The sequence below is a fragment of the Hyperoodon ampullatus genome, assembly GCF_949752795.1.
Source record: "Hyperoodon ampullatus genome assembly, chromosome: 17".
NCBI lineage: Eukaryota > Metazoa > Chordata > Mammalia > Artiodactyla > Ziphiidae > Hyperoodon > Hyperoodon ampullatus.
The window spans coordinates 12258779-12271597 of record NC_136930.1 but is presented as its reverse complement, the minus strand read 5'-3'; the positions used below and the strand labels follow the sequence as shown (position 1 = coordinate 12271597).

General features: G+C 36.1%; 1 protein-coding gene across 5 annotated transcripts in view; it reads left to right on the top strand.

Annotated features, from left to right (window-relative positions):
* Window positions 1-12819, top strand: part of ARFGEF1 (ARF guanine nucleotide exchange factor 1) — a gene marked incomplete at both ends in the record, with an annotated part of 133656 nt that overhangs the window by 87836 nt on the left and 33001 nt on the right. For 4 of the 5 annotated variants that reach the window (XM_079722431.1, XM_079722428.1, XM_079722430.1 and 1 more), the window contains 6 exons: window positions 205-289; window positions 3166-3337; window positions 5276-5427; window positions 9556-9684; window positions 10621-10779; window positions 11024-11174. In XM_079722431.1, the coding sequence (XP_079578557.1) occupies window positions 205-289; window positions 3166-3337; window positions 5276-5427; window positions 9556-9684; window positions 10621-10779; window positions 11024-11174 (848 nt within the window). The remainder of the gene's footprint in view (window positions 1-204; window positions 290-3165; window positions 3338-5275; window positions 5428-9555; window positions 9685-10620; window positions 10780-11023; window positions 11175-12819) is intronic. The other variant, XM_079722429.1, reaches the window with a different exon arrangement.

Sequence of the window (12819 nt, the reverse complement as noted above, 5' to 3'; positions counted from 1 at the left end):
AGGTGATTCATAATCCCCTGCCCCAGGAAACTTAGATTATATACGATCTGGAAGTGATGAGACAATCCCATAAAAAATTATTATATGAGATAGAACATAAATCCTGAAAGAGAAAACTAAAAGTGACATGGGGTTTGAGGTGAGTTATTTAAATGCTAACTGTAAACAGTATAAGTTTATAACACGAAACATTTATTTTTGCAGACAAACCCTTTTTGCTAGTGCAGATACTGCGTATGTTCTGGCTTATTCAATTATCATGCTCACCACAGATCTTCACAGTCCACAGGTATGTCTTCTTCCAAGCCAGTTTTACAATAAATAGTACAAATTAAATAAATTGTTTTGAATTCAGTAAGTAATAGTTGAAATTTTAGTCTTAATTTAGTTATAAACCAGTCACCAAATTGGGGTATTTAATTTGGTGTAGTGTACATTTTACAAATGCAATTTCTGGTAGTAATTCTAATTAGACTTTTAGATATCCGTAAAATCTGTATTTGTCTTTCTCATGATTGACAGCTGTATAAAACTTCAGATAAATTTTAATCTAAGAATGTGCTTATAGCTCTTCTGCCTGTGTTTATTACAACATGGAAAAACATCATATAAACCATCTTTTGTTTGTTTTAACATTTCAAACTTAAGTAACAGAGCATTTAGTATAGTAGGTCCTTCATGTGCTTGTCACCCATCTTCCACAGCTCCCAACTTATGGCCAGTCTTGTTCTATATATATCCCTTTTCTCCCCCAGGTCATTTTGGAGCAAATCTCATGTATCATATCATTTCATCTGTATTTATTTCAGTATATATATCTGAAAGAGAAATACTGTATTTAAACATAACCACAGTACCATTACACCTAAAAATTAACCATAATTTTAAAATACCAGATATCCAGGAAGCGTTTAAATTTCATTTGCTTCATTAAATTGTAATTCCTTTACTTTAAATATTAAGGAACTGTCACTTGATTTCTGATATTCAGTAACAAAAACATTATTTTTAAAGGTTTAGGTATTTTGTACATAGTTTCCAAAAACTTGAGGAAAATTATCTTTATAAATCTATTTGTAAGAATTTCTTAATACTTCTTAGGGATAGGCTTCTAATGATAGGTATTACTCTTATGATGAGAAATAAACTATATACTTATTACTAATCTGAGATGTCTTGGAAAAACTGTAAGGTTTAAAACAGCTTATGAGTTTAAAAATTATAGAGTTTTAAGCAGCTTGTGAGTTCCTGTGAAGCTAAGTGGACTGTTAGAAAATTGAACCCATAATTAGGACCCTATATGATTTATGATACAGGGCTATATGAACTATAACAAATTATGTCATTTTTAAAGAACACGGGTAACTTTAAAGGAATTCCTTAAAACGGATTCTCCTCATTCCTAGTTGTTTTCAGAGTTAAAATATAGGTTAATTTAGCAAGTCATTTATGTTCCTTTTTCACCTAGAATATTTCTAGTTAACTACCATTTATATATAGTGTGAGACAATTTTTTTTAAATTTTTGAAATACATTTAGAGCATGTTTAATTTTTTTGTTTATTAATCTTCGTCAGTAGTAACGATTGGCTTTAAGTGATTTAAGCACTAAAACTTAATTAGGCACAGCTTAATTTAAGAACATGAGAGTAAAAGTCAAGAGTAAAATGTTCTATAAAAGATAATCAGGAGAAGAAAAGTAGGATTATGTTTTACACTACTTCCAGAATCCCACTGTGACAGAAGTCTTCTGTTTGAGCAGTGTATTTTCATTTTGTGTATCTGCAATTAATGCAGTCTCTTCTCCAACGTGCTTGGAGCTCCTACCCCTACCTCCCAGCCCAGATCCACAAATATACTTTGCTGCTACTTCAGATTTTCTTCCAGGGCTTGTCTTTGTCTCTCATTGACACGATGCTAAAACATTATACCATGTTCAAAATTTCTGGTGATGTTAATCTTCTTTTAGCCTCTTATTGGCAGCACTTGTGTGGTCTTTTATGTTGGTATCCCTGGGTCATTGCTTTTTTAGTATTCATCAGAACTTCAGGTGAAATGGCTTTCTTTTAATGTTTTTTAAGTGCCATGACTCAAGGTAAGTTTTCAAAGTTTTAGTATGTTAGAGCTTTTTTCCCTTGAGTAATAATAAATTACATTTGGAAACTTTTATGGTAATATTTTTACTTTTTTGTAGGAGAAGTGCTCCTCTCACCCTTTCTGACGTACTGGAAAGATCTGTTTGCAGAGTAGTCAGAACTAAATAAATGTTTGTATCCCAGTTACATCCTCTGGACATTCTGGTTTCTCTATAGTTATTTTTGCAAACTTCTGATGACTTACTTGATTGTCATTCTATGTACCTTCTTGTAAATTTACAGGACACTTATCTTTAGAGGTGCCTTAAATTCTTCATGGAAAGTGGTAGGAATATATTTAATTAAGTAAATGTATCTTCAGAGACATCATATGACTTACAGGTTTTACCCATCTGGGTTTTCAGGGATATAAAGCACAAACACTTTGTCTGTGCTAGTTCCCAAGTTTGGCGACAGGGCTACCATGTTATGTACTACAGATTTGTACTCCAAAGACTTATCAGGGTGTGCAGTAGGATGTTCCTGTTCAGCATACTCTTAAACAAGACAAGATGTTCCAAGGATACTTTGCCCAGATCACCTAATATTCAGTGGCCATGATGAGTCAGTGAGATTGCTCTCTGATTTTAAATAAATTTCAGCTCTTGTTATTCTTGCATCCACTGTTACATAAAATCAGTTTTTAAATCATTAGCAAACACATTTATGTTCTTCTGAACTAAGATTTGAATCTTTTTGGTAACATAAGTGTCTAATAATTGTCATGGTCCTTTTTTAAAGACTCTGACTAGAGCTCTTAAACCTTGGGCAAAAACAAAGAATTTCATTATTCAGTCTCCCTGTTTTCTTATTACAGATTACTCACGTGCTCCTCAGAGCAAGGTGAATTAGCATATTGCCAGGATGGGTCTTTCCTACATTGTCCTTATTTTCTGTGACTTCCTTTTTTCATTTTGATGTCTGCTTTGTTGAGTATTTTCCACTTTCTACTCCTCAAAGTGTTTATAAATTCTCTTACATGAGTATTTTTCTGTTAATTTTTAGGACTAATAATGGTTTTTCATTTCTAGGTTAAAAATAAAATGACAAAGGAACAGTACATTAAGATGAATAGAGGTATCAATGACAGTAAAGATCTTCCTGAAGAGTATCTATCAGCCATCTATAATGAAATAGCTGGAAAAAAGATATCAATGAAAGAAACAAAAGAACTAACAATCCCTACAAAATCAAGTAAACAAAGTAAGTGTCCAAATCAACTGAATTCTGATTGTTTAGAAGGAAAAATATGGGTTCTTGAAAAGTGTTTTACTTAGAGTAGATCAAGTGTTATTCTACTGAAAAGTATTATAATATACAGTTTGCTGATCTGATTGTGTTTTTTCCCGTATCCTGAAGAAAGAGCACTGACCGGTGATAAATGGAAAGTGCTACATAATATGCATGGATTAGTGTGCATTTAATACACACTTGTCCATTTAGCAGTTAATCTCAGCGCATGTTTGGAGATCAGAGAGATTGGTTAGGCAACCCCAATAGTCAGATTTCCGCTCTCCTTCTTTCTTACTGCCTCCTTGTCATCTGCAGCGACTTATTTCCATTGGTTCACCTATCATTACACATAAACAGAAGCTGGAAGTAGGGGTGATTCAAGGAGATGGGGAAGGTTAGGGTCATGGGGGAGCTCGTGGGCGTTGGAACTCACTACTTCAGATGCACCACAAGTCATAGCGCCGTGGCATTCACAAATCTGACCAGCGTCAGGAGCTGGCGGGGGGCCTAGCTCCATTCTCCACGTGCTGTGCATGTAGATGGTGGTGTAAATTAGAGCTAAAATCTGACTGCAGGAATGAGGTGAGGGTAGTGGCTCAGTAATATAATATGGAAAGAGAACTCCTGCCTTTCTGAGCAACTTCCACTTGGAAGTGGAATCTCAAGCTTCATCTAAAAGAACAGATTGCAGTGGCAAAATTCTATCAACAGGAGAGAATCAAAAAGGCCTGTGTGATATGTGTATTTCTAGAAGTTGATGAATTATCAGATGAGAGTCGGAGGCTATGGAGATAATGTTAGAAGGAATAGTGGAGTATAAATGGCCTTATCTTTTGGGGAATATAGGGAATGATTCTAAGGAATTTTAGTAAGTTCTCCCTCATTTTATAGAAGAGGGAACAAGTGCAGAGAGGTTAGGAAACTTAGAATCATAGAATCTATGAGCTGAGTGCAATGTAAAAACTTTCATTAATTCTCTGGACCTAAAACCCAAGGAGTGGCAAAGCCACACCTTGAACTCGGCATCCTCGGCTCTTGCTGCAGTCCAGCACCAATCAGCAGTTTACTTGGTAGTGTTATTTGCTTCTACTGAAGAAATTAAGTATATTGATCAAGGCTTCATTTTCACACCTAAGTAGATGCCAATTATCTGATTTCACTTTCTTCCTCACACCCGTGTAGTAACATCTTCATATCCCTCATTCTCTGGCCTCTTCTCCATGTGGTGGTAGGAAATCACTGAGCAGTGGGGTATGGGAAGGAGCTGGTGGTGTGCTGAAGTTCTGAAATCATCCCAAGTGTTAGGGCCACTGTTTCCTTGTCAGCTCAGGAGATCATTCAAGCCTGTGTCATGGGAGGATACCATTGCCTTTTACCTCTCTTCTCTTCTAGCCCATGTTTGGGCTGTTTCCCTAGTACTTTCATTGTGACAGATTTGTACCTACTCTTTTCCCTTTTCATAGATTTTCCATGTATCCCTGCCTCCTAGTTCAGGATATTTTTTTCTTTCATTTTTGAAATTCATACAACATAAAATTAACCATTTTGAAGTGAACAATTAGTGGTATTTAGTACATTCACAGTGTTGTGTAACTGCCACCTCTGTATAGTTCCAAAACATTTCATCACCCCAAAATAAAACCACGTATCCATTAAGCAGTTTTTCCATGTTCCCTACCTTTCCTCAGCCCCTGGCTGTCACCAGTCTGCTTTCTGCTTTTGTGGATTTACCTACTCTGGATATTTCATCTAAATGGAATCGTACATCATGTGACCTTTTGTGTCTGGCTTCTTAGGACTATTTTGAATTAGTATTCATTGGTAGTGCTTATTATTTTATACTAAAACATCAAAATAGCATTCTTAAAGGCTTTATATTTTAAACGCTAATAGTGTTTGTTGTTTCAGATGTAGCCAGTGAAAAACAAAGAAGACTTCTGTATAACTTAGAAATGGAACAGATGGCCAAGACAGCTAAAGCACTCATGGAGGCCGTGAGCCATGTTCAAGCACCTTTCACAAGTGCGACACATTTGGAGCACGTGAGACCTATGTTTAAGGTAAGAGTTACTAATAACTTTTGCTTGCAGTATATATATTTATATATACTGCTGTTCAGCATATTCTTTTTTTTAAAAATTATTTATTTATTTATTTATTTTTTGGCTGCATTGGGTCCTCATTGCTGTGCACAGGCTTTCTCTAGTTGCAGCGAGTGGGGGCTACTCTTCGTTGTGGTGTACAGGCTTCTTATTGCGGTGGGTTCTCTTGTTGCGGAGCACGGGCTTCAGTAGTTGCAGCACGCGGGCTCAGTAGTTGTGGCTCACGGGTTCTAGAGCGCAGACTCAGTAGTTGTGGCGCACGGGCTTAGTTGCACCGTGGCATGTGGGATCTTCCCGGATCAGGGCTCAAACCCGTGTCCCCTGCATTGGCAGGTGGATTCTTAACCACCGTGCCACCAGGGAAGTCCTGTTCAGCGTATTCTTAAGTTAAGGAAATACAGTGATATAGCCCATTAGTATACACCCAGAAGTGAAAGCCATATTATTTAGGAGATTGCAAATATAAAATTTTTCTTGAAGAGAATGAGAAAAGGTATGCATGATTAGCAATTAATAGGCGTGTGATCTTAAGAACAGAAAGACTTTTGGAGAATTAAGTCTTGGCCTGGTTTCCTCTGAGTTCTATTTAGAGCTTTGGAGTTCCCTGAAATCTCAACGTGATCTTGAGCCTCCTGCTCTCTTTCAGTGCTCTGGCCCAGGAACTAAGCCGAGAGTTCTGAGTATTCCTGGGGCCCAGAAAGTAGAGTCAGGAGCAAAAGGGAGCTTTCTTATGTTTATAGATCTAGTAAGAATGATTCTTACTGCTTCTTTAAAATTCGATTTCCCATTCAGTCTTCATTTTCCTATTCTTTTTTTCTATCCTTTCTTCAAATTCCGGAAGGAGTAAGCAGTGCATCATAAGGATTGTAGGGAAGTGGAGGGGAGTCCAGTCAAGTTTGAGAAGGAAAAATGGGTTAAGTACATTTTTGTTTGTGACACGGTGTGGTTAGATGGTCTGTGGAGGTTGAAGATTATAATTTGAGTTCTCATTCATAACTACGTATGTGTATGGGTAGTAAAAGATGACTACAAGGTTTCAGCTCTAAAATTATACAGTTCTACCCCTACTTCAAGGACTGTGTGATAGTGATCTTTCTAAAAGTTGATGGAGGGTTTCCCTGGTGGCGCAGTGGTTGAGAATCTGCCTGCCAATGCAGGGGACACAGGTTCGAGCCCTGGTCCGGGAAGATCCCACATGCCGCGGAGCAACTAAGCCCGTGAGCCACAACTACTGAGCCTGCGCGTCTGGAGCCTGTGCTCCGCAACAGGAGAGGCTGCGATAGTGAGAGGCCCGTGCACCGCGATGAAGAGTGGCCCCCGCTTGTCACGACTAGAGAAAGCCCTCGCACAGAAACGAAGACCGAACACAGCAATAAATAAATAAATAAAATACTGAATACATAACTACTTAAAAAAAAAAGTCCTAAAAGTTGATGGAGAGGTACAGGACGCGAGCGGGGATGCCAGGGAGATAACGTTAGAAGGAACAGTGGAGTATAACTGGCCTTCCTTTTGGCGTAATGTAGAAAGTGATGTCAAAATATAAGGTATACTTTCTCTTTATTATGAAATAAATTACAAAGCAGATTTTTGTTTTGTTTTGTTCTGAATAATCGTATACCTTTATTTTGTTTTTCTTTTCAAATGTTTTTGGTAGATGGGAGGTGGAGGATGAAAAAACAAAAAGAATAAGGAACCAGCCATAATTGCACCACTCAGAAAAAATTTCTGTTAATATGTTTACATACTACTTTTTATCTTAAACAGTTGTGATCCTACTATGTATAGAATTTTGTATCTTGCTGTTTCTCACATAAGTATTTCCCCATATCATTAAAAATTCTTCATAAATAGCTTTTATGATCTATTCTCTGGATTAGTTATCCTTTATTTAAACTAATTCTCTAAGCTAGAATTAAGAACCTTTCCTCTCACTGCCATTTCTACTGTCATTACCGTCTCCAGTTACCTTCATTTCTCACTCTTGTCGCTGTAACATCCTCCTGACTGGTGTCCTTATGTCTACTTTTGTGCTTCTCTTACCCACTTACAGAGGCCAGAATGTTTAAAATACAAAATGAACTGTCACCTTCTTCCTTAAAGCCATTCACTGACTTTGCAACTGTGATGAAACCTAACACATCCCAAGGGTCTGTAGACCATGTGTGGTCTAACTCCACCTGCCTTCAACCTCATCGCTAGAGTTCTTGTCTCTTACTGTGCTGCAGTCACACTGGTATTCTTTCCGTTTCTAGAATGTCCTAAATTATTTTCTCTTCCGAGCATTCATACAGGCTGTGTCCTTTGTCTAGGATGCTTTTTCCTTCTTTGCCTGAGTGGTTTCTACTCTAAATGTTACTTTCTCAGAGAGTTCTGCCCTGGCGCCCCTAATCTAGATTAGGTCCCTTTTCATAGCGTGCTATACTCTTCCTTCATTGTATTTATAACAGTATGTATTTATACCTTTATTTATTTTAAAACTGAATGTCTATTTCTTTACTAGACTTTAAGCTCCATGAGGCAAGGGACTACATCTATTCTGTTGACTTCTCCCAATGTCTAGCACAATTCCTGGCTTGTAGTTAGTGCTCAGTAAATAAGCACTGGCTGAGTAAAGGAATAAAGGAGAGATTCCTAGAATGTGATATAATATTAAGGGATGAAAACCTTATTAAGAACCTTTTTACATATTGCCAGATTGTATTCTATAGAGATTTATACATTTGAGGGGACAATTTCACTGTCCTCTGGATGTTATTTAGGTATAATTTGATAAGACAAGTCATTGTCTTTAATTTGCAGTGGGGTTAAACCTTTTATCACAGGCTTAAGAACCTTATACTTCTCCTTGTATAAAATATTACAGAGGTTTCCAAATAGATGTGCTGTTTCTTCACTTATAATAGGATGTGTAATTTATTACTTTAATGTGGTGCTTTGTATTTTAAAGGTACTGCACTTCCTGTGCTTCCCACAGCATCTCTCTGTAGTGGCAGTCCAGGTATTAAAGGGGAAGAAATGAGGTTCAGAAAAAAAGAGGTTAAATAAGCACCAAGGCTACGACTGGAAGTCAGGTGCTGTGGCTTATGCTCCTCTGTTGAGGAATTACACCTGTACTTCTAAACTTTCTGACATCGTAAGCAAAGCTTTGGGCGATTCTGTTTTTCTTAATAGTGCTAAACTTTTTTTAGATCTTTAAAAAATTCCAGTTGTCGTTTCTGTACCACACTGGTATAAACATTTTTCATCTGTATGGCTATACGGATATATAGTTTTGCTTCATTTTGATCTATTAAAAGCAGCGAATACTCTTGTATCAGACATTTCAAAGTTATACACACACATGCACACACCAGTATATACACATATGATTTGATATGAGGATTTTTAGTAGTCAGAGGTAGCTCTCTTTTTTTGTTTATTTTACATTACAATTTCACAAGGTATTCAGTTCTGTTAAAATTTAGTGTTTGTTGGCTTTCATAGTCTGTAATCGAGATGTATTTTATTGAACTGTATTTTAAAATATTGTCCAACTAGGAACCAGAGATATCACTCATGTTTCAAAGTAAAATATTTGACTACCAAAAAAAAAAATAATAAAGCTAAATGATGTCCACAGAGCAGGCTTAAAGAAAAGAGAGTAATGTAACTGTTACAAGTGGAAAATGGTTAAAAGGATTTTCTTGGAAATAAAATTAGTCCATGAAATATTGCAAGAGACACAGCTTACAGAGGGAGAGGAGTTCTGAAGTCAGGGGTAAAATTAATATAATTTATGAGTATTGACTGTTCCCATTTTTCATTAATGTAAATAATTTATAGATGCTGTGCTTAAAATATGCCTCGTGTCCTCTCCCAAATTTATAATTCTGCTCTCCCGCTTATTTAAGCCCAGGCGGCATTATATAGTTTCTCCTGTGTCTAAGAAAGCTTTCCAAGTAACTATGCCAAGAAACTCATTGCTTTTTTTTTTCAGAACTTCCTCAAATTGCCTGAAATCTGAGAAATGTTAATGTAGTACTATCATAAAGTTTAATTATCACTTGATGTTTGTGATGTATTTCAAATTTTTAATTTTTCTAGTTGGCTTGGACCCCTTTTCTGGCTGCGTTCAGTGTGGGTCTACAAGACTGTGATGATACTGAAGTAGCCTCTCTTTGCCTGGAAGGTATAAGATGTGCAATCAGAATTGCATGCATTTTCAGCATTCAGGTAACAAAGAATTTTGCCTTTGTAGCCAGTCTGGAAAACGTAAATTACTTTTGTCATTACTACAGTTTAAGTTATTTCTTGTGTTGAAATTATTAAAAATGAATTTCAAGTTTATAATGAAGTTTAAATGAGTCTTGATGTTTACGTTTCCAAGAAGCTGTGACGGAACAGGGTAGTTGTTTATTGATGTGTCTAAAATTCGTCATAATAACTTTGGTTTGCAGTTTTTTTCTCTGTAGAATATTAGCTATGTAATAAGCTTCCAAGAGTTTGAATTCCTATATTGCAATTTGAATATCTTATCTGTGTTGCATGTTTTTATTTATTGAATCATATATTTTTCACATTATATATATATATATATATATATATATATATATATATTACTTTATAACTTTACCTATCCTAAGAACAAGTTATCTTTAAGAGACCCAAGTATCTAGAAAATAATTTTTATGAAGACAGTCCCTTCTAGTAATTTATATGCTTTGTCTGATAATAAATTTTAGCCAATGCTTGCCTGCTTTCTTTTTAAAAACCATTTCACATTTAATTATGAATGTTATAGCTTAAATGTTATAGCTTAAAAAGCAGTCTAACTGTAGAGAGAAAATGAACAAATTTATAAATCAGGTTTCTGCTAGTTCACACAGTCACTTGAAACATAAATGCTCAATGAATTTTTACTATATATATGAATTACTGTCACTAAAATCTTGTCTTGATTTGACACCTCCATTGCCTTTCAGTTTTAGAAATTCATCCTTTTCTGCTTCATTCATCTTAAAATTTAAAAAACTACAGTTTGAGGTATTATATGTATGTCATGACTTAGTTAAAAACTTACTAAACAAGTAAACAGTTTGTCAGTAGGGAACTAGGGATTACCCTGTTGTGTTTACAACCATGTAAGTTTGCTTTTTCTCTTTTTCATAGCTGGAAAGAGATGCATATGTCCAGGCGCTAGCAAGATTTACCTTACTTACAGTGAGTTCTGGGATTACTGAAATGAAACAGAAGAACATTGACACAATTAAAACACTTATCACAGTGGCTCATACAGATGGAAATTATCTAGGAAATTCATGGCATGAGGTATAAGCACTTCCTTTATTTTCAGCTTTGCAATCTGGTTTATAAAATGAGCTCATGCTAAACAGTGTATCACTGACATGCTTAAGTGTTTGGGGAGAAAATTAGTACATTCAGGGTAAGTACATTTAGCTTTTTATAATGATTTATAATGTAGCCTATGTTTAAATCGTGACTGAGTACATTTAAATATTTTTGCGAACATTTGTAACATGGAATTTAAATTTTTTTCCTTTTTGTAATTAAGATTCTGAAGTGCATCAGTCAGTTGGAGCTTGCACAACTTATAGGAACTGGAGTGAAACCTCGGTACATTTCTGGAACAGTGCGAGGCAGAGAAGGATCTCTTACTGGAACAAAAGATCAGGCTCCTGATGAATTTGTGGGTCTAGGGCTAGGTGAGAATTTTTTGAATTATTTTTATGAAGTATCAAAATTTATTTTTAACTTGCTCAATATAAGTAGCTTTGTTGTAGCAATAAAACAGAATTAGAGGGATAGGATAAAATGCCCTTTGACTAACCTTATGAGGGGAAAGCAAGGTGACATTGTAAGTCTTTTTTGCCTGGTCTAGTTTCCAATATTAAGTGACCATTAGTCATAATCTCACAGTTGGGGGTGGGAGAAAGGTACAGTTTAAAATTACCAGCTTTTACCTAAAAAAGAATGAAATATTGCCATTTGCAGCAACATGAACGGACTGAGAATATTATATTTAGTGAAGTAAGTCAGACAGAGAAGGACAAATATTATATGATATCACTTACATGTGGAATCTAACAGATAATACAAATGAGACTGTATGCAAAACAGAAACAGACTCACAGACATAGAAAACAAATTTATATTTACCATAGGGAATAGGGAGGGGGAAGGGAAACATTAGGAATATGGGATCAACAGATGCAAACCACTGCACATAAAATAGATGAGCAACAGGCGTTCACTGCATAGTGCAAGGAACTGTATTTAATATTTGTAATAACCTGTAATGGAAAATAACCTGAAAATATATATATATTAAAAAAATTACCAGCTTTTAAGACTAAGCAGGTAACATTTATGAGTGAAGGCTTAAGATGATAAATAGTTGGGGCAACTGGAGAAAGCATTCATGTTCATATTTTTTGAAAGGTGCTGTGCAGACATAACCAAACTCATGCCAGTGTGGAAACTTTCCCATGGTTCCCCATGAGCTCAGTATAGCCAGGACCTTCTGGATTTAACCCAGTAGGAAAAAAAGGAAGGTATTAACAAAAATGGGTACAGAGGAACCAAAGACAATACATTTTTACTCATAAATGGAAAGAGTTCCACCAGGGAAGAAGCCAAGTTTAGACTGTCTTTCACTTTGAATACTGTACTTCTGGGTTTGACTTCTTCCATATTTCTTCTTTACTGTGTGCAAGTTACTTTAATTCTCTGAGCTTCAGGTTCCTCTTTTGCAAAGTAATGGTAATATCTACTTACAGAGTTGTCAGGATTAAATAAAAATATATATAAGTGGACTTAGTACGGTGGCTGGTATAATAATTGTTTCTGGATTATTCTTTATCCATCCTCCCTACCTCACTTCCAACCGAGAAATCTAGAGACATGACTTAAAGAAAACAAGAAGGAATAAACCTGAGATCTAAGAATATTTACCATTTACCTTTTTTTAAAAAATAATGTTATTTATTTTTGGCTGCGTTGGGTCTTCGTTGCTGCGCATGGGCTTTCTCTAGTTGCGGCGAGCGGAGGCTACTCTTTGTTGCCATGTGCGGGCTTCTCATTGCAGTGGCTTCTCTTGGTGCGGAGCATGCACTCTAGGTGCACGGGCTTTAGTAATTGCAGCTTGCAGGCTCAGTAGTTGTGGTACGTGGGCCCCAGGGCACACAGGCTTCAGTAGTTGTGGTGCGGGCTCTAGAGCACAGCCTCAGTAGTTGTGGCAACCACTGCACCACTGGGGAAGTCCCACCATTTACCTTTTGAGGCTTTGTACTGTAACATTGTATTTCTGGACATTTCTATCTTTTTATGATTTAGTGATTTCTCTGTTGT